The sequence below is a fragment of the Girardinichthys multiradiatus genome, chromosome 9 (genome assembly GCF_021462225.1).
Source record: "Girardinichthys multiradiatus isolate DD_20200921_A chromosome 9, DD_fGirMul_XY1, whole genome shotgun sequence".
In the NCBI taxonomy this organism is placed as follows: Eukaryota; Metazoa; Chordata; class Actinopteri; order Cyprinodontiformes; family Goodeidae; genus Girardinichthys; species Girardinichthys multiradiatus.
In genome coordinates, this window is record NC_061802.1 from 48,111,201 (window position 1) to 48,134,294 (window position 23,094).

General features: G+C 39.6%; 1 protein-coding gene across 4 annotated transcripts in view; it reads left to right on the forward strand.

Annotated features, from left to right (window-relative positions):
• Positions 1 to 23,094, forward strand: part of arhgap39 (Rho GTPase activating protein 39) — a 120,927-nt gene that overhangs the window by 93,477 nt on the left and 4,356 nt on the right. For 3 of the 4 annotated variants that reach the window (XM_047374907.1, XM_047374908.1, XM_047374906.1), the window contains 5 exons: positions 4,377 to 4,590; positions 5,672 to 5,745; positions 7,901 to 8,100; positions 9,819 to 9,910; positions 16,979 to 17,148. In XM_047374907.1, the coding sequence (XP_047230863.1) occupies positions 4,377 to 4,590; positions 5,672 to 5,745; positions 7,901 to 8,100; positions 9,819 to 9,910; positions 16,979 to 17,148 (750 nt within the window). Of the gene's footprint in view, positions 1 to 4,376; positions 4,591 to 5,671; positions 5,746 to 7,900; positions 8,101 to 9,818; positions 9,911 to 16,978; positions 17,149 to 17,825; positions 17,941 to 18,013; positions 18,349 to 18,426; positions 18,884 to 23,094 lie in introns of those variants that run through there. The other variant, XR_007039656.1, reaches the window with a different exon arrangement.

A 23,094-nucleotide genomic window follows, 5' to 3' on the forward strand; every position in this document is an offset into this window, starting at 1 on the left:
AATATTCCAGGGGTGAAATAAAGAAATCCTATAAACCTGTTTAATATGGTATTTAAATTACATGTACTAGTCAAAATAAGACCAAGGTTTTTTATTTTATTACTGGAGGCCAATTGAGTGAACCAGCCTCCTATGAATAATTATCTTCCTTTTCAAGGGGTTACATTGTCTAATGCACCACGCAATGAGGAAGTAAGATCATGAACAAGAAAATCAATTTGTAAATGGGAAGAAATGAAATAATTGCCCTTCACTGTGTTTTTCTGTGATAATGAGGAAATACAAAATGGAACAGCTTCTTTAAAGGTCATTACAGCATTGTCTGATAATAATCTACTATAATGAAATTTTCTTCAAGTGTGGAGAACTCAGTTAAATAACTCAAAGGTTATTAAAGAATGGTCAGACAGGACAGGGTTATGAGAAAATATTGTTATGTCTTTAAACTCAATGCCATATGTCAGCACAAGGTCCAGAGAATGAAGACAAAGGTGGGTAGGTTTGTTAATGTTTTGAGCAAAGCCAATTCAGTTTAAAGATAGCATTAAAGGTTATATTCAGGCTATCAATTTCAGTGTCAACATGAATGTTAAAATCCCCCACTATAATAACCTTATCTGTATTTAACACTAAATCAGATAAAAGGTGTGAATACTGATCTAAAATTAAGAGTAAGGGCCTGGTGGTGTACAAAACAAACAGAAGTGGTTTTGGTGCTTTGCAATTTGGATGAGGAAAACTAAGGATTAAATAGACCAGAGAAAATTACAGAGTCCGACATTGTTTTGGCAAACTTACACACCGAATTGACACCAACTTTGTTGACCTCCGAATGACGGAAACGGGTGTAACGGGTGTAATTACCACCAGCGTGAATAACAATTTTACTGTATTTACGCTTATCCTTAGCCACCAGTTTCAGGTAGAATTTGATGTTGCCCGTTCTGGCTCCTGGCAGACATTTGACTATGGTCGCTGGTGTCTCTAGTGCCACGTTTCTGACTATGGAGCTGCCAATTATCAGAGTTGGCTTCTGAGCGGGTGTGTCGCTGAGCGGGTAAAATCTGTTAGAAACGCAGATGGAATGTGGTGACCTGTGGGTTGGGATCTAGGACTATGCTTTCTACGTACCGTCACCCAGCCGACCTGAGGCCCCGGCTGTGCGGGCTCTGCTTAAGGACTGCTACGGGGAGCTACCCTTAGTGGCTCCACGCTGGCTGAGGGGCTTCAGCTATCTGGGGGTTTTTCAACAGTGCAGAGCCGGGCCTCCAATTTCGACACCCTCGCCTCCAAAGCTACAAAAATGCTACATTTATTACTCGTACCATTATCACTAAAGGAGGCAGAGGAGTAACTGAACATCTGACACAGAGAGCAGGAGAGAGGAGGAGACTCAGAGAGAGAAACAGCAGAACGGGTAGTCATAGTGGAGTTAAAGCTAGCGCTAAACTAGTGACCCCTTACCACTACTAGAAAAACCGTGTAAGACACAGAGAGTCCCCAAACGTTAAAAGTAGCAACAGAAAGTATGTGTTTTGACGTGCTTATGTATTAGAACAAGTAAGAGATATCACAGTAGAGAGAAATCAGATCAAAACATGAAGTGACGAATACGCCTTACCACACTAGGAGCATCAGGAAGTTCATCTGTTTATCATTCTAAACAGAACAATGGAACCCTGGAAGCAACACACACAATCAGTATGGCTAGCAATGCACTTTTTCAAACGTTTACATCCAGCTTACACAAAATACCGATCAACACACTGCCTTTCACTCAACCAGCGCTGATCAATGCCATTCATAAATCACACCAACTTCTTTTGGGTTTTTTCAGTGAAGACGTTAGTAAATTTGTTGCAGGGCCTGGTAGAGTGGACTTCAGATGCTACAGTTCAGATGCTACAGGAGAGTTTGTTTACCTGTTGACTGTGGCAAATAATACACGAGCATTGTTAATGTTTTTGCTGATGAACTCAGAAAATAAGGATTTCCTTGCATTTTTCAGTTGTAGGTTATATCTGTATAGCCTCTCTTTATAGACAATATAGTGAACCTTCCCAGAAACGACTTTCACTTTAATTGGAGCAATTGAATCAATGATGTCAGAGATTTTAGAATGAAAGTTATCTACCAGCTCATCTACACCGTTACAGGGCAAAGTGGAGGTAGAAGAATAAATCTGGTTAAAGGTTTCAGCAGCAATGTCCTTAAAAATGCGTTTTCTTATAATGTCTCTTTGGCAAACTGAGCCATTGGAGATGATGCTTTCAAAAATAACAGAAAAGTGGTCAGATAGGGCAACATCAGTTACAAACACCTTGGAAATGTTTGACCCTTAGTGATGATCAAGTCCAAAATATGTCCCTGTTTGTGCGTTTGCTGTTTAACATGTTGACTCAAACCAAAATTTCTAAGAGTGTCATATAGATCTATTGCATTTCTGTCTTCAGGATTGTCCATGTGAATGTTGAAGTCTCCCAAAATAATTAAACAGTCATAATCAACACATATCACAGATAAAAGCTCATCAAAATCACTGAAAAAAATTGTTTTGGACTTAGGAGGCCTGTAAATATTCAAGAACATGGTTCGGACCCGGCTCTTTACCTGGAGAGCCAAATATTCAAAAGAGTCAAATTTGCCCAGAAATACTATTTTACAATTTAGTAAATCTTTAAACAAAGTGGCCACCCCTCCACCTTTTCTTTGCTGTCTTGCACAAAGAAAATTGTAGTTCGGAGGCGTTGATTCCATCAGAATGGGTGCTTCTTTAAATTCATGTAACCATGTTACTGTTGAAAACATAACATCAAGATCGTGGTCAGTAATAAAGCCATTGATTAAAAATGATTTTCCTGACAGAGATCTATTGTTCAATAAAGCCAGTTTATATGACTTAGTTGCTGATATTAACTGTGTGTGGTTGTACCTGACAGTTTATGGCGTTTTTTTGTTTTTTTTGATTGTTTATTACTGTCTTTTATCCTTTTGGCTTTGGTCTTTCTGTCACATATAAGCACAGAGATTTTACAACTATCTCCTATTAGGGGCCCCAGTTTTTCCTGGACATGCTCATTTCTGATAGAGTTACCACTGGGGCCCAGACTGTATCACAGAGAAGTGATTTGAAGGTCCTGATTAGGAGGAGATAGATTAGGAGGTGGTGGGGCTCTGCGGCGTTTGGAAGATGTTGGTTTAGAGCCATTTGGTTCAGCGCCATTTGGGTCCCAATATTAAGAGCTCCTTTCATGTTATCAGATTCAAGTGAAGCAAAAAGCGGGCTCAGTGGGGAGATAGGAGAGTTCTGTACGGTCCGGGTCTGGGGTGAGGTGGGTTTAACGGGGGGGTCGGTCTAGGTCTGGGTTTGGGGGGAGGGGGGTATAACAGGGGGTTCCACTTCTCCTGTGGATTTCGGCGGGGAGACCTTTTGTGATGACCTCTCTTTCTCAGCCAACTGGCCGTCATTCAATCATCATTTAATATGATTGATCTTAGTCCCAGTTATGGCCTAATTCCTCCACAGCTCCCAGTCTAGACTACTGCCGGCACCACCCAAACCCAAACGACCCTGGCCTCGAACCCAACCCGCTGCTCTGACCCCAGACCCCAACAACCTCTGTCCTCATCCAGAGAGTTAGGGCCATGAACAAAGGAGGTGTCCACCCGGTCCAAACGAGCCCACCAACCAGAGCCATCCCGGGACGAAACAGTGCCAACCTCCCAATAAATTCCGATCTTAACCGCATGAGCCTCCCACTCCCCATTAACCCCAGCATAAATTTCCCCACAGAGCCACCCCCAACCAGGACACAGATATCGAACACATGCCCCCGAACAATAAGACTTTGAATACCCTCCCCACAGGGGGCACACCACCAGTGGAGAGTTCCACCCCCAAAAAACCAATGAAAACACATCCATACAGCCCAAGCTCCGCACACAGCCCCACTCCAGGCACCCCTGCCACATCCTACCTTAAACCATACAGGGCGCTCTGGCAAATCAAGGGCCCAGCACAACAATTATCTTCTTTTTTAAAGGAATCTACATTGTCATACATGTTTATGCAACATGGACCACACGTGTGTTGTTTTAGGTGCAGCCCCACTTACAATGTGTGCCAAAGTGTCACACTTCTGATTTATCCCTGATTTACCCCCACTGTGGCCACCAGAAAAAGCAAACTTACTATAATTGTATTGCTCTCCACACATGATTAGCTACCAAAACAAAATGCTTTCCTGCAATTTCCCACATGTAACTGGAAGTTGCACACACTAACAATCCTTTAGCACCACTGCTAAAAATAAAGTAAATGACAATGAGAGCCACTCCTTGACCATACCACATAGTTTTCTGGCTTTCTCTTTCAGGTGGTGGTGCGAGGTTGGAGTAACCAGGGACTCCGTGATGAGCTCTATATCCAGCTGTGTCGTCAAACTACAGAGAACTTTCGCTATGATAGTCTGGAGCGTGGATGGGAGCTGATGGCCATCTGCCTAGCCTTCTTCCCCCCCACACCCCGTTTTCACACCTACCTGGAAGGTTACATCTACAGACACATGGATCCACTTAATGATACTAAAGGTAAAGAAGTGATAGACATTCAGTGCCACATTTTCTAACCTTTCCCAGTGTGTCTTTATGTTCACTTGCTCATTTTGTTTAAGACAGGACATCTTTCCAGCCTCCAAAACAGATTGTTCTGAGTAAAGGTCCATGTTTATTTGTTATGACTAGTCAGAGGATGGCTTCCATCTAGACCTCCTCTTTAGTAGCTAACATGCTACATTTGGCTATCGATATTCAGACTTTGAACTTGACCTATTGAAATTGACTACTGAGTAGAAAGTCACGTTGACAAAAACACATTTACCCAACTCTGTTCTTTCACCACATAGAGGTCTTGTGTGTGTCATACAAACCTCTATAAACATGAATGCATAATACCTTATTTTATTAACTTCTAGGTTAATCCTTCTATTAAAGGGATCAACCTTCATTTGTTATCAGTTGTTTGGCCCTATAGGGTAACATATGGCCTTTGATGTTGACCCGTTGCCAACACTAGAACCACATTTTGGGTTTTTTTAACCTTTATTTTACTGGGAAAAATGTTTAAGATCCAGTTCACATTTATAAATATGTCCTGTATTGCATATAAGGTATTTTGTCTCATGCCTATATTAATGCTGTCATTATAGCACAGGCAAAAGTTTAGCAAACTATACACATCTTTCAAGCACCAGCAAGCATTAATAACAGATTCCAGAAATGTGGATTGGTCTCACAACTTACAGGCCAATGGGGAATTATTGAATGTCAAGGCATCTTTGGGTGGAGTGTGCATGTTCTGCTAGTGCTTTCAAGGCTACTGATATCCAGGTACTCCAGGTTTCAGTACAACAGAACATTCAATGCTTTTTCAAAGTGGTTAAAGTTCTACCTGCTAGTCACTTAAAACTTTGGTTTGAGTATCTCTGATTTTCCTCACACTGTGACGATAAGTGTGTTGACAACCCATTTACCAGACAAATTGCTGCCTTTAATCTTTGGATAAGCAGAGGGCATTGCTGAGCATTCAAAATCATTTTTCATCTTTTTTAAGACGTTTTTTGCAGGTATATAGTTTATCTAATTGGTGCGACTATGTCTTTTTGTGTTTAAGGAGTTGCCATTAGCAGCTACGCCAAATACTGCTACAGGAAACTGATGAAAGCTGCATTGACTGGAGCCAAGAAGGTAAAGCTTAACCAGTTATTAAAAAGGACTGAACTGAAAAGGCTTGTAGAGGCAAAAAACAGGAGATACAAAAGTCGGTGATACTGTGGTAATGATAAGTTCACAAACAGGGAGGACATACTCTGTGTTGCTGTACAGATTTATGGCCATCATATCCTGCTTACTGTCATTTTCGGTATAGATCTGACCCACATACAGAGAACACTCAGAAGAGAAAGTTTTTACGGATATTATTGTCAGCAAAGTAATCTGGGGAGGACTGGAAACACCAACTGTACGGGAAGGAAGAATAATGGATTGGTGAATAAACAATTGATATGAAGTAACTGATTACTTAGATCTGAGAAATGGCTTACTAAATTGTTGTAGCTTGAACCACCAGGGAGAGAGAGATTCAGAGTCTTAACTTGCGAGGGAAGATTGTTCAGTTGTCTTCTTCGTTGTGATCTTGATGCCAGCCAGAGGGTGCTCAGGTGCCGATGTTTGATATGGATGAAGGAACGGGGTATGCTGATGCCTGGGTCCAGGAGTTGGAGACAATGGGAAGCCGCCAGCTTGGTCCGTGTCCGAGAGGTACACACGGTAGAGAGGAAAAAAATCCACAATAAGATAGATCCTTAACTCAGTAGTTGAGAATCCAGATGCTCAGAGAAACTCTGGAACGAAGTCAGAACTCAGCAAGGTAAACAAAGACTCAGGTAAAATCCTGCATGGAAACAAAATACAAAGTTACTTGAACTTCATGAACGAAGCAAAAACAAATCAGTAAAGGCTGAGCTTGTTACCACTAAGGCAAACACTCTGTCATCGAAGTGCTGGCAGCCTCCCGCTTAAGTACTCCTCCAAGCAATCAGCAGATAGGAGACACCTGTCATCCAGCGCACCTGAGAGCTCCAGCACCAACTGTGAAACACTGAATGGTTATGTAGACAAGAGCACCAAACACACACACACACACACACACACACACACACACTCAGACTCTGACACTTACCAGGTATTAAATAGCTTGTTTTAGATTGGCAACCTTAGCAGAATACACCCCTGTTTTGGCTTTTGTTGATCCAGCATCTAATTGTTTACTGCTTACATTAATTTCCCTTTTTATCAGATATATACTTTTTCCTGAAAATGTAGTAGATGGCCAATTATCTTATCGTGTATCGTTATTGTGAAATTTCTGTTGCCATCATAAAAATTTCAATTGTGATACTAAGCTCTTGATGATGATGTTTTCATGCCCCCCAACACCTATTGTGAGGATTGTTACTTTTACTTTTTTTTTAACTCAGGCTTTACAAAAGCCACGGAAAATGTTAATATTTTTTAAAATATGAATAAATGCAGATATTTGGTGCTGTTAAGCAATACATTTGCACTGCTTATTGTCATTGGTGTCCCAACATAGCCTTTTCTTTGTTAATTTGTGTTCCTTTGTTTTTCACGAACAGTATTTGTGAGGCTTTGACAACAGAAACCTGCCCCAGCCATACAACCTATTGCCATACTAAGATAGAAATACATTTTTAAATACCTTTTATAATCACTTATTGTTTCCTGTGTAGAAATCACTTTTTCCCAGCAAACGTTTGATAACTTTAGTTCCAAACTTTGATGCGGTAAATGGGCTAAACTCAAAAACTCTTTTCTAGTAATAAAGACCACTCAAAGTGCTTTACACAAGACCAAAATTCACACTGCAGCACTTAGACACACACTCTCATCATACACTAATACACAGATCTGCAAGAAACTAAGGGTTAAGTGCCTTGCTCAGTGGTCTGTAGCATCGACCTGCAGGTAAAAGCCCAAACAGTTTGTTTGCAGGGTGTTTGGGATCTGCAGAGATGTTAGCTGCGCTTTTACTGACCCTAGACCTATACAACTCCAGGATGGAGGGAAAGTCATTCCTATTGAGCCTCAGTTAGCATTACCTAGCAGATAGTAGAAGATCTACTCTGAGATGAAGTCACGCTTAACCTTTACCATATCTGTGTTTCCAGTAGTTCATTTCTTTGCATTGTAAATTTACAAATCCACAATTCAATAAACATTTTGCTTTGTGGTTAAATTAGCCCTGTGTTTAGACCACAGGTCTAAACACATGGCGGGTGTTGTGCCATAAAAATCTAAAGTGTTTTGTGTGTCTCATCAGGGGCTGCAAAAGCCCTCTCTTGAAGAAATCCATCATGCAAGGAATGCCATTTTTAGTCCATCCATGTTTGGCTCTTCATTAGAAGAGGTAATGGCACTTCAGAAGGAGCGATATCCAGACCGCCAGCTGCCCTGGGTCCAGACTCGTCTTTCTGAAGAGGTTCTGGGTCTCAATGGAGACCAAACAGAGGGTATTTTCAGGTGAGCAATGCATAGAAGAAAAGAAAAGGAACACAGAGGACAGAAGCTTCAAAGGTGCTGAATATTTGGACCAATGTTCATTGAGGATCATCTTTTAGTTAGGTCAGCTGTGACTCAAATGGTGCGACAATAAGTCATTTCTAGAACTCTGCTACTGAAAAAATATATGGGTGCTGTTTGGTTTTGTAACATTATTGAATTTCTTTGATAGTATTTATTAACATTTCAGAGCCAGGTTTGTGTATAAAGGAACCAAACAGGTCCTAAGTCTGTGTTTAAAAGGAATGGCTGAGATAACATGTGCATATAAATCAGAGAATAGTAAAGACTCTGCTCTCTCAAATATAACTGGTTATGATGTTTGACCCTGGGGCAAATTACAAGAACGGGGTTGGACCACCCTAGTTAATGCGAGGACCCCTCTGAATGAAATAGAAATAACAAGTTGTGGTGTATAAACCAATTATACATTCTGTTGTCTGTGTTCATACATGTAGGGTAAATGTTTGGTAAAATTTCGATTAGGAGGTTAAACCCCCACTAAAGGAGTAGATACAAACATATCACTAAACCTGCTGTTACCTTAAACGTCAGTCAAATGTGTAGACTATGAACCTCCCTACGAAAACACGCCAATCATCTGATTCAGAGGAGGTGGATAGATAAATACTTACATTTTTCACTTTTATTTTTTCAGAGATTCTTAATTACATTCTGCAAATTATCGAAGGGGCATGCTGACCTCTCCAACATTTTTCCATATTTCACTGAATAACATTTACCAAAGAGCTCTGTTCTTACCAGTTTAAGTTAGCTTACGATTTGTAGTGTGATTTTGTTTTAGCCTCTAAGACTGACTCATTTGCCAGATTGAAAGGCTCAAACCAGATTCTAACTTCAGGTTGTCCTTTGGGCCTAACCATTTAATTTAGCAGATTCACAGTAAATCTCAAGGCACCTCACAAAACAAACAGAAACAATTTGTGTAGAGAAATATATAGTCAGCTCAGTCCACTCATACATACAGATTTAAGGTCGATTAACATACATTTCAGATATAACACATAGCATTGAAGTTCAGTTTATTATACAGATTTATAAATCGTTTATAAATCGTTTTTTAGCTAAGTTGTTATCCTTGCAGCAAATCCTCATACTGAGCATACATGTGGTGACAGTGGAAAGAAAGTCTGCCTTTTAACAGGAAGAAGCCTCCAGCAAAATCTTGCTCAGTGTTAGCAGTCATTTACTGGGACCAACTAGATTATTGTACAAATGTATTTTATAAAATAAATGGTTCATCTGTTTACTATTACAGTTATTAATTAAACAGAAAAACAAATGATATAATGAAGAGCAGATTAGATGAGATGGTGAAGATCAGAGCTGCTGTGCTTTACATTATGTACATTGTGCAGGTTTGCTCTTGTATGTTCTGATATATCTGATGTTATGGCAGTTTTGTACCAAAGTATTTTGCATTAAACAGCTGGCTACAAAGGCTGTTGTTTGGTTATTTCCCTGTTACTTGCTTGACTGGATTTTATTCATAGTAGTCAGTTTAGATGGCAAATATTAACAGTAAAAACTTTTTAAGTTGTTTTTAAGGATTGTGAGTAACAAGTACATTCTGTACTGTATGGGCCTGCTTTTACATTCTATAAAAAATCATCCCACTAATAATCTCTGCCTAATTGCAACCTGCCTTTGACCTCTAGGGTACCTGGAGACATAGATGAAGTCAATGCCCTAAAGCTGCAAGTTGATCAATGGAAAATTCCCACAGGACTGGAAGACCCACACATCCCAGGTGAACACATGCCATATATCCACATAGATGTTTTTTATAATGTTTTGATGAGCGAGCCAAAAAATTGTTCCATGTGTCCTTTTTTATAATACCTAAGTGACATGCATTTGGTCATCTGAACAAGTCAATCAAGGTCCTTCCAAAAAGTTATAGACTGTGGCTTTTGTAAGGCCAGTTATATGACTTCTGAATCCACAAGCAGAAGGAAAACAACTCGTTCAGGCCGCAGGGTGTTTTGAGGAGAAACTGGAAGAGATACATGGTTTACATCTCTCTGAATCCGACTTTGAAACACCCTCAGATGTAAATATGCCCTGCATGTGTGACTCACTGCCCATCCAGAAAACAAACTTTATTGAACATGAGTTAGAGTTGCTCCTACAACATGTAGAGGTTGTTGGAGCCTAAATTGAAATTTATTCAGATGTGGAGGGTAATTTAAGTTTATATTTTTTACGGTGGTTAATGTTTATTAAGACAAAAAGACTATTTACAACTTAAAATATGTATACAGGATGATAAGTTAAAAGATTAAACATTCTTACTTGTAAGGATTTGGGATAATGGAGTGTACTAAAGCTATCTTGTAAAATTTGCATATTTATATGAAGCGAGTCGAGCACTTGGAGTGGAGCCACACAGTTTTTTTACTTCACTTGTACTACCTCATTTGTATTTCTGCTCTCACTCTTTTACAATTTATTATTTTGTGAATAAATTATGTCTGCATTGTTCTTATTTTTTAAGTAAACAGTTTAACCTAATCGAGAGGACTCAGTTTCGGGATTTTTGCCATCAAGAAAAAAGAGGAGAGCATCAAGTTTATGGCTTCATTAACTAAGAACCTACAGAGGTGCTCTTGAACACAGACTGTGTGAACCTCTGCAAAATGACACATAGGATGGCCACCGCGGTACTACACTCAATCGTACTTTTTTGTGCATTTCCAATGTACTTTTACTATAGAGCAACTCCTAAACATAAATCATTCATCTCTGAGCAGTTTTCTCTGGTTTTCTGAGATTCTGGTTGGTAGCACATCAGTGGCAGTGGGTTTTACCGAAGACGCACAGGAGGGAAACACGCAGGCACGCCCGTCAAACTATGCCATTGGGAACTGCATGCTCTGCATCCACCTGGCAAATGTCCACTCTCGACGACTTTTTTCATCATAGCACATGGAGCTTGGACTTCCGCAGATCTACCACCCTCTGCCTCACAAAAGGCTGTATTGCATGACATGTAGTCCTCACCTGGAGTTGTTTTTATGAGATGTGAACCTTTTTATTGACTGAGGGAGACCTCCTTGTTGGTTGTGGCCAGTGTTTTCATCCTGCAACACCTTGACCACCCGGGGACATATGCCAAGATCTTGTTTGTGGACTTCAGCTCTGCCTTTAATACCATCAACAGAGACGTCCTCCACCAGAAATAGTAAATGGACTGAATTTATATAGTGCAGACCGCTCAAAGCGCTTTACACTAGAGCCACATTCACCCACCGATACGCAGATCAGTAGGCAACTTGAGGTTAAGTGCCTTGCCCAGGGGCACATCAACATACAGCAGGAGGAAGCTGGAATTGAACCCACAACCTTCCGATTGCAAGACGACCACTCTTCCTACTGAGCCACAGTCGCCTCACCGAGAAGCTCACCCAGCTCACAGTGTCAGCCTCCACCTGTCTGTGGATAATTTTTTCCTCCCACAAGACCCAACAGCACCAGTGCTGGGTCTTGTAGGAGGAAAAACCAGAAGTGGTGCTGCTGGTTTTTCCACCCCAGAGGTGGGTTTTCTTTCCACTCCTCTTTTCTCTGAACACAAATGCCCGCACCTCATGGCAACCGTCTGTGAAGCTCTTGAAGTTTGCAGATGTAACCATTGTTATCTAGGACATTGACCAGTTTGCATAAAGACAGGAGGTGGATCTGCTGGTCCATTGGTGTGATCTGAACCGCCTGGAGCTTTACCCGCTCAAGACTGTGGAGATGACGGTAGACTTCCAGACAACACCCCCTGCACTGCCTCCCCTCACTGTCCTCAACAACACTGTGTCTGCTGTGGGTCTCTTCCTGTTCCTAGGAACCACCCTTTTTGCAGGACCTGAGATGGTCCTCAGACATATACGGTGTTCAGAAGAAGGCCCAACCAAGATGGTACTTTAACTCAAGGACAGGACATGAGCTGCTGCTATTTTCTACATGGCCTATTCAGTCTGTGGTGCGGTAGTCCATCACCATCACTGGATGTTGAATGCTTCCTGTTTAAAAAAAACAATCCATCCTCTGATGGTAAATTCAGCAATGTATGTGTAGTCAATTACATCAGTTTTCAAGGTGGGGAAAGTACTTGATATATGAATAAAGTCCTTGAAAGTGCTTGATATTCTAACTGCAAATTTTTGTAATACAGAGCATTCTAAGTAAACAGCATTCACTCCTCCTGGATGAGTATGTAGCAACAGTGGACAGTCATTTGCATTGTGTCGTTGTCCATGCAGCAATCCCTCATACTGAGCATGCATACAGAGACAGTGGAAAGGAAAACCTCCCCTTTCACATGAAGAAACCTCCAGCAGACCCAGGCTCAGGTGTGAACAGCCATCTGCCATGACACAGAAGCACTTTCTATGTTTAGGAAAAGTAAAACATTAAAGGCAGTATTAGTTCCTTTAGTGGCTTCACCTAGGAGAGAAACACAAATAATCAAATTAGCTATGAGGCAGTTGTCAGATCTCAAAGATGAAAGAGAGCATATATAGTTAGTCGCAGTGAAAGCTCACCCAATAGCTATTAATAGGAGTTAAACACTGAAAGACAGGGCCAAGTTTATCATCTATACAGGGCCATTATGTTGTTGGCAGCAGTAGCTCGCTCAGCCGATGGTCATAAACATATAGTTAAAAGCTAAAATAACAGCAAATAATGCAAAAGGAGAGTAGTAGAATGTAGCAGATTGAGGCAAAGTAATCATTATGTCCTCCAGCAGCCTAGGCCTACAGCACCATAACTACAGTGATAGCTCAGAATAAGCCCCTTTTACTATAAGATTTATCAACTAGAAAATTTCAGAAGAAATTTAGACAAGGCCTGCATCTTGGTGCGAGGTTCTCGGACCAGAGCCAAACTGTGGCTGAGTTAGGCTTGGGTCGCATCAGGTTTGAGGGTAGAAGGTAATGATATCCACCTAGACCTGTTCTTGTTTCACCTGTAATGTCATTGCTTTGCAATGGCATTCCATGCCTCCTTGCATTGCCATGGCAGTCCCCAATAAATTTACCATATAAACAATCCAGTTTAGACGTGGATAATAATAATAAGTAACTCTTTGCAATGGCATTGGAGGCAGTGAAGCAAACCCATTCACTGCTCTCCCTTTATTGCTAGGGCAGGCCGAACTAAGGCAGGCTAAGGCAGTTTATTTAGCAAATATTAGTACATTTTATTTTGAAAGGATAAAGTAGTGTAACGATGAAGCAAATCAGCCAGAACCCAAAACGCAGCCAGACAAGAGAACGGTTAACCAAAAGATTTATTATAAAAAGAATAATTGGGTAGATGGGGTTCCAAAGGAAGTGGTCAGACTGGAAGGACAGGAATGGAGGTTTCACAGGGAACTGAAATCCAGCCGGGAAGGAAGGGGAAGTGGACAACAGGAGGTCTTAGGGGTTCCGGGAACAAACAGGGGACAGAGAATATTTTCACCAACCAGATGCAGAGACGTGAGACAAACCAAGGTAAAGCACTGGAGGGTTTCAGGCAGGGGTAGTCCAGTAATCCAGAGACAGTCAAAGACAGGCAGGTTTCAGCAACGGGAGGTCAGAACTTTTCCGAACAGCTGTAGGACTTGGCAGAAATCTGTGGTCAAAAAACAGGCAGGATCAGATAACCAAAAAAACTCTCTTGAAACATGAATCAAGGCTTGAAAGCTGTGACAGAGGCAACAGACGATCTCGCACTGAGCTGGTGACGAGCAGCTGTTTAAATAGGAGCAGCCCAGTGCAGGTGAAGGCAATGAGTAATCAGCACAGTCAAGGTAGAGCTGAAGGGCTGGAATCATGACAAGTAGACCCATTTCCATCACTGACTCCCAGCAGTAGTGCTAAGGCCAATGCTTCAATCGTCGCTGATTAAAATATGAAGGCTTTTATTTTGTAGAGGATGTCTAGATCTAATTTTGAAACTCCAGTATAGTTGTCCTTTCAGTTCTGGTCTAGTTCCATTGAGTATATAGAACCTGACTGCTATTCTATTATCTTCATGTATGATATTATCAGCTTAAAAATCAATTATACATATGGATGAATAAGGCTTTTATTTTGAAAGTTTCAGTAACCTTATTTTAGAGGGCCAACATTGTCCCACTTCCAACACTGGATGAACTCAAGTATTAGTGTGAAGGCCAGTCCAGCAATAATCTGTAGTTTAAAATGTAAAGGCTTTTACTTTGTAGAGTGTGTTTTGTCTTATTTTGAAAGTCCAGCATAGCTGTGCTTTCAGTTCCGGGTTAGTTAAATAAGTTGTATGAAACCTGCTTCCATTGCTAAATTCCCAATATATTATTTTATCTGCTTAAAATAGTGATTATAACTAAAGGAAATGTAAGCTTTTATTTTTTAAGTCCTAATGACTGAAACTGTGGAGACCAACTTGGAAGAGCTTATATATTCAGTATCTGACAAGTATATGACTGTGGCTCTGATTTTAAACAGCAGGTCGTACACTTAGTTTGGCGATGGAAAGGAATTTTGTCACTAATGGCTAATTGCGTGAAAGTGAGTTTTGGGGAATGGTTTTTCTTTAATTACGTCAATATTGTAACTTCAAATGCCAATAAAAGTAATAGCACACATCTAGGGGTGAACCCGGACATTTGCTATGGCAGGCCCCAAAAAGGAAAGTTTTAAGCCTAGCCTTAAAAGTAGACAGGGTGTCTGCCTCACGGACTAAAACTGAGAGCTGGTTCCGAGAGGAGCCTGATAACTAAAGTATCTGCCTCCCATTGTTCTCTTAGAGAGTCTAGGAACCACCAGTAAAGTCTGAGAGCGATGAAACAGATCTCTAATGTATAATAGATCTTGATTATTAAAAACTTAAAATTTGACAAAGTGAATTTTAAATAATTTTCTAGATTTAACAGGGATCCATTGAAGGGAAGCTAAAACAACAATATTTGAATATTGTTGTTGACAATGTCCATCCCTTTATGACCACACACACATCTTGTCATGGCGACTTCCAACAGGATAATGCACCATGTCACTAAGTTCAAATAATCTGAAACTGGTTTGTTGAACATGAGTTCACTGTGCTCTAATGGTGTCCACTGTCACTAGATCTCAACACAATAGAACACCTTTGCGACATTTTGAAATGGAATCTTCTCATTATGGATGATCAGCCAACAAATCTGCAGCAACTTTGTGGTCATGTCGAAGGGACAATATTCTCTGAGCAAAGTATTTTTTTAACGTCTCCTGTCTGGCAGAGTAACTCACAGAATTGCTGTCTGATTGCCAAGAAGAAGCCAAACAGATTTACTTTCACAAGTGGAGCATTACAGCAATTGCCATAATACATAAAACATTAGTAGAAATTGCTTTGGCAATATTTCAATGCAATGGATGCGGAGACAGAAACGAAAGGAAAACAAAAAAGAAAGGTGGGGAAAAAGTTATAAGGGAGGGAAGAATATAAGAATAGAGAAGAGAAAGAAGGATAATGAGAATACAAGATAACACCCTAGAAGACTGCTTCTACACCTGCAGAAAAAGAGAGTAAAAAAACCCACAGGGTTAAACACCTTTGAATGTATATGTGAGCACTCTTGTGTATGTAATGTTTGTCCATAAGAATATTCAGTAGTGTACGGAGCGACAGATCTTCCCCCCCAGGACCCAAGGCAGACATGGAGGAGATCAGAGACAGACATCCAAGGGCCCCCACACCCTTGTGACGTGGGGGGATAGGCCCCACATTTGATGCCGGGCCTAAGATGATCTAGGAGACGGGGAAGCCCAAGACCAAACCTGACAGAAAAGCAGGCCCACACAGTCACAATCAATTGCTTCTACCATCATGTGTATACATACAAACTTTCACATCCCCAAAACAACGTAAAGACACAAAAGAATGGATGCCGTACACTCACTTATACACACTCAGTTTTCCAAAGTCCAGGTACAGATACCCCAGAGGGGCAACCAGCTCTAGGACCTAGGAAGTGAACCTGTCCTATAAAGAATTGAGCAGTTCGAGAGACAAAATTGATCCAACTCACTTTCAGATCCAATTACACATTCTAGTTTGATCCTAACTATAGTGCAGTCAAGTCAAAGTCAGTTCATCATATAATGCAAGTTGGTGAAAAGTTAAAGCCCACAAAGTTCCATTGATTCATGGATTTTGCAACCTATGATGACAGTGGGAAAGAATTTCTCCCTTTTAACAGGAAGAAACCTCAAGCAGAATCAACGGGGGTTTGAACACAGACAGAAAAAAACATGGTGCAAAGAAGCTGTTTTATTGATGCAACCTCCAAAGTATTGCAAGTTTCCACAGCTCAGAATGTTACATTAAACAGTAATAAGCTCAAGGCCGAGAAATGATCAAAGCATGGCAAAAAGAGCTGAAATATTGTTGTCTTTTTTTTTTTCTTTTTCAATTTTTTACTACAATACCAACACAGTTTATAGTTTGAAATACTTAAAAAACGTTTTTTACCAGGGTTTTCACTTATTGTATACAGTATTCTGGAATCAAGAGTTTAATTTAATATGTTTATTAAGGGAAAGGAAAAATAAATGAAATTTATCACACATTTCCAATGCAAGAACAGATTCATAAACATTAGGAACAGAGCTCAGTGTGCTAAAAGAAACACTCTAAGAGTTAGAGAAATTGATTTTAAAGAACCATATAGATATTACGTTATCTGGCCACTTGAGTATTTTATCTGTGTAAATGTCTTCTGTTGCCAAAGATGATGCAGAGATACAAAGATCAATGGGGCATTTATTAAATGTTCTATCTTGTAATAGTTGCTCTGTGTTGTCGGGTTTGTGTCCAGCTTCTTTGCTGAAACTCTGGTACCGGGAGCTGGAAGATCCGCTGATCCCTCACGAGTTCTACGAGGAGTGTATCAGTAGCTATGACAACCCAGAGGCTGCTGTCAATGTGGTATTGGGCTTGCCACACATCAACAAGCTGGTACTTTGCTACCTAATTCGCTTCCTACAGGTAAGACACTCACAGTGATGCATTGCTATGAAGATTTGGTTTAACTTTTGTATCAATCATCTGATCCTTTTCTGATCAGACAGGGATAAACCGGGAGCTATGATAATTCAAACATTTACATTCCACTGGGACACCTGACAAAAAACTAATGCCATTTCATTTTACTTTTACTTATAAAGTATAGTGTCTGGTTTGTTCTTTTTTTATGGAAGAGAAGAGAAGATAATTGAAATGAACTGGTTTAAAAGCTCAAACTCAAAATGAGTTTATTACAAAACTCCAGTTGAGTGTGAAAAAACCATCATGCCTTCAGATAACAATGGTTTTTGAACATTCTGATGTCCTGATCCTCAGGCATCCTCAGGTGGCTGGTCCCTTTCTAATAGCTATCTAAACTACACTGTCACTCTCTTCAAATGTCTATGTGTGGAATCATATTTATTTTCTAAACAACTTATTATCAAAAAAGTAATTTTCCAGATTCAAAGATATAAAGAAAACAAATTCTAAAAGGTAAAAAACAAATAAAAATGGCTAAACTAAACCATAAAAATGAAAAGCAAAACATACAGCTGGTAATTGCATACCTTTCAGGTATGCAACCCTAACTTGTTTGGAGTTAAACTGTTAGGATCTATATGTTGTCTTGTTGTTGTTGCACTGTGCTTGGTATCTAGGTGGCTCTGGGTTTGTGAGGAGTGGTGGCAGGTGTCCCATATTCCCTAATCATCCCTGGAGGGTACTTAAGATGAAGGCCGCCAGCAGTTCAGCGCCAGAGTGTTGCCCTCAGTGGTATTGACTCAAGCCACAGTTTGCCTAAGCTTGTCTTTATCCTTTTGGGTAATTTTGTATTTGCTCTTTGCAGACTGGATTCCTATGCCTGACCTTGTCTTTGAAGAATCCTCATCAACTTGGATGTTTTTGTCACTGGAGAAGGATTTCCTAACCACGTGGATTATACCTGGATTGCCAACACTTTGCTTCCTAAGTTACTGGCTGGCAGCTATTCCGACAGTGCCTTTCCTGGAACAACTACGGACCACCACAAGGGAACCCTGTCCACCCTCCCACACATTAAAATCATCAGCCGAACCTCAGAGTACCTCAAAGGGAGTCCAAGTACCTACCAGCTCCGTTCATCTCAGTGTGCAGTTCCATTGTTGTCTCACCCCCTCCTGGCAGATCAAACTCCACTCCCTAGTAAGACAGATTTTGTTATTTTGTTACATTCACCATCTTAGACTTTATATATTCTTACCGTGTCTACTTACCTTGCAGTTGTCTTCCGGCTCCAGCTCCACTTCCCTTTACCTGCTCACTGTAAAATAAAACCTCTTGTAAAACTTCATCGGTCTCCTGATTGCTTTCTGCATGTGGGTCAAAACAATCCATAAAACTATGACATAAACTGCAACACATATCTCCAAACATCCTGCAGACTCCACCTTTCTCTACCAACAACTTGTCCAGGGCAATCCCATTTTATCAGGAGGTGAGGCTAGTTTTGTTCCAGTTGTTCTGCCACACCCTAAATCCGTGTACTTTAAAGTTAACTTACCTCTGATGATTACAACATAGCTAGTTTATCCAATCCATATTCTTTTTAATGGTAGACCACCAAAACAAGATTGATTCAAATCCTACTCCAGGACTCCACGTGGTATTTCTATCGAGCCTTTGTACAGTAAATATGAGAATGCAAGGATCGTTTAGGTGGTTACTTCCCGCTTATATCTGAAGTGTAAGTACCCATTAACAACCCATGGGACAGGTAAGTGTTGTAGAAAAATAATTTTTTACCAAGACAGAGACCGATGATTGTCACTTCAAATCGATATTATTAATATCTTGCAGAGAAAATATTTTTTTACAGCACTGGACATGTGCTAAGTAGTACTGCAAATCATTTTGCCTAGACATAGCACAAGTTCTCCTTATGACAGCTTCAACAGCTTTCAAGGTGATTATCATGGGACCCAGACTCACTGGAGAGAGAAATGAGGTGAAACCTGTTGTAATTCTCTCCTAGACATGTTGACATGTATTTTCCCTCTTACAGGGGACTCCCTTTAACCATTTGGTGAACAGTCAAGGTTTACCAGCATGAATCTACAGCATGAATCTATGCCTGTAAATCAAAACAGATACCCTTTAAAGGTCTTCTCACAACTATTTGTTTTACCACAAAACACATATAAATGAATTTTAACAAACAAAATAAACAGATATCAAAAATTTGAACAAGTTTGGTTAAAGATAAATATGTCAAAAACACATTTAAACCTCATTTTTAGCCGGATGGTCATACACGTTATATAACAGATGGTAAAAACCTATGATGCTACCACTGTGATCTGTATGTAGGGGTTATGATTTTTTTTGGATTACCATCTGTAAAAAACATTTTTAGTTTACTTGCTATTCAGCAGACAAACATTATAGAACTCCCCTATCAGATATAATGTGTCATCTTCAAAATGAGCATTAAGCAGGAATGGACAGCGGCAAGGGATACCGAGCTGAATTAGTAGGAAAAAAGCAGTGATGAGCTCTTAACTGGCTGGCTAACAGCTACATTATATTGCCAAAAGTATTTGTCTGTCTACTTTTACATGTACATGAACTTTGATGACATCCTATTCTTAATCCACAACCTCCAGCTTGTTGATGGACCCACCATTGTCAGCATTGGCAACTTTAACTAATCTGTACATTTCTTCCACAAGGTTTAGGAGTGTGTTAAAAAAAAAAAAAAACTGTAGCCTATGCTCTAAATTATCCCAAAGGTTTTCAAGAAGGTTGAGGACAGCACTCTGTGAAGTCCAGTCAAGTTTCTCCACACCGAACTTTTTACACCTGCAGCCATGGAAGTATTTGGAACACCATAATTCTTTGATTTGGTGCTGTGACCCAATACTTTGGCAATATAGTGTGTATATATTTATGGATACGATATGCTGTCAATTTCATTTACAATCTCTTCAAAAAAGATCCTCATTGTATCCTAGCTGTAGTTCTCTTCATTGCTTACTTTTTTAAAAAGAGGGCATTGAAAAAACCTAGCTCTTTTCCTCCTGTTAGCCCCTATTGGAGACATTTGGCAGGTTTTCAGTTACTTCAGTTTCCTTGTAATAGATGTGTTTATTTGTTTTTTCAAAACCAGTGTACTAACAGTTTAGCAGTTGTGAAAACGTATTGTTTGGTCAAAATACACAAAATATTGGGCACAGTGGTAGCCCAGGGATAAAGCATGCGACCAACGAACAGAAACATTAGTCCTTGACGCAGGCTGTTGTGGGTTCAAGTCTTGGCCCATTGATGTTTACTGCATGTTCTCCCCACTCTCTCTGTCAGCTCACTGTTGAAAAAATAAAGGTCAATAGTGCCTAAAAACAAATACACCAAATTTTGAAAGAAGTTCATAGTGGTGAGATGAGGCCAATAAAGTTAGATTTTCTGACAAGCAGACATTCTCCTCGTAGAAACATAATCTGATAACACATTTTCAAAATACATACGATTTAAACTCTCTTTATTCTTACAGTTCTCAAATATTGTTTTTTGCAATCACAAACATTAAAAGAACTGTGTGGCATTTATTTGTTTCCAAATCAGCATTTGTGATGTCACAAAGAAGACAAAGTGAGGAGCAAACTGTGACTGTGTACTACAGGCATGTTTATAGGTCACATATGGCATGGACAGGAGGACAGTACCAGAGAGCATGTGGATAGTCGTCAGGTAAATCTACTATGCAATGTGGATATGTGTTAGTGCGAAAACCATATGGACTTTGTCCTCTATAGTGTGTTCTACAGTATGAGGATTTTGTGATAAACTGAAGGTTGGCATTTTGAGCCATTATAAAAGCGTTTGTGTACATTTTACTTTCAAAACCTGTAAAATCTGTACTGGTAGAGAGATCAACGTCCCATTTACTGATAGGAAGTGAGATTGTTAAATCTATTTCTAAGAGTTTTATGTAAGTTTATGAGAATAACTTTGGGGGTTAAGGTTTAAGGAAGCCATATTACTACAGGAAGTTCTAAGTTTATATGTTTAATTGTACATTTGGACTGGTTAATAGATTTTAGTTGGTGATATGTAAAGAATGTATTTTTATCAATGCCATATGAATTCCTAAAACATTCATAAAATCTTTCCATCAAATATGCCCTCTAAATGATTTATTCCTTTATTGCTCCGTGTTAAGAGTCATTTATTTTGCAGGAATCCTGAGTTGTTCCAAATAGGAGAATTGAAGATCTATTAATTTAGACACATTTCCACCCGGCTGTCAGAGAAGCACTGACAGCCGGGTGCTTTTAAAACAGCTTTTGATGTTTGTACAAATCTACATATCAGTTGATATTTATAAAAGTTTGGGAGTTCAATTCAATTCAGTTTATTTATATAGTGCCAATTTAAAAAAAAAAAGTTAATTCAGTTAAAATCAGACATATTCAAAGTAAGCTACATCCATTCCAATTTAATCCTAGTTATGAAACAATGTAGTCAAATTTAGTTCATTATTCAGATTGGCTGGAAGGTTTTGTATCTAAGTTTAGTGTAGTTTAGTTTATTAATTATTTGTCAAGGACTATGGACAAAAACCTTAATTTCACAATGAGAAGAGGTGCTTTGAACCAGATTTAGCTAAAGCTGCATTCCATCTGCAATTCCTGGGCAAGGGTGCACAATAAAACAATTCCCAATACAGAAAATTATCATTCTCTCATTAAAATACGTACTTTGCAATTCTTATACAATTACAAAACACATTACCTAAAAAGGTTAATTAGCCTAAATTAATAAACACAACAAATACTAGGCACAAATAGATCAACAGTAGATAATAAGGAATAAAAGATACACAACATTAGGACTGATGTTGACACAGTTGATTATTATTAATGTGTTTTTTTAGGTTTTGAGAAAATGTTTGCAGATCTACACATAACTTCAAACTGTCTGGAAGATGATTCCATTGTTTGATGGATTTAAATGAAAAAGCTGATTATGCAAACGTAGAACAACGTTTTTGGACAACACAGTTTTTGCATGAAATGGACCTAGTTATCCCGGTTGCTTGATCGGAATATAGTTGAATGAATTCCTTTAATGAGGGGGAGGGCAATTTTATTAACAATTTTGAAAATCATTCGTATATTTAAGTATTGAACTAAACTATTGAAACTTAGTAAATTGTATTTGGTAAGGATGTTACAATGGTGATAATGAAGTGTTTTTTGGTCTTACACCTTAAGGTCTTGGTTATAGTGAGATCGAAGTGATTTCAGTGTGGTCCCATTAGCCTGAGACCAACAAGAAATGCAATCAATGATGTGAGAAACAATCATAGCATTGAAAAATGCTTCAAGTGTTAGGCAGTTTCTTATGTGTCTGAGAGTAAAGATGTTATATTTGACTGAATCACTTATTTTTATTATCTGTTTTTTGAACCCCAGGGTCATATCTGGGTAGACTCCTAAATATTTCATTTCAGATACAATCAGGGGTGAAAGTGGGCCGGTACGGTCCGGTACTGCGTCCCACTAAAAGATCTTGTGCCGGTACGCGGTACAGGGAAGAGAGAAGAACGGCTGTCTGCTATGAAGCCGTCATCCAGAACCAGTTACCGCTGCAAAAACTCACAAGCACACAAAGAAGATCATATCCGCTATCAATAAGCCGTCTAAAACATAAATTTAGCTTTTTTTCCCTCATTCCAAATTGTTTCTGAACTGTTCTGCTATGCTGGAGCCTCAAAGCTCTTTGCTTCTCTCCCCTCGGAGCTCGAGGCTTTTGTGAACGGCCAGCCTTTAAAAGGAGCACCGCTACGTTTAATGTCTGTCTGCTCGCTGCTAAATACCCCAGTTAAAAGCAAAGGGAGAGTAACTAGTTGTGTTTCATGTTATTTTGCTGAATTACAGCAACACAGTGTGT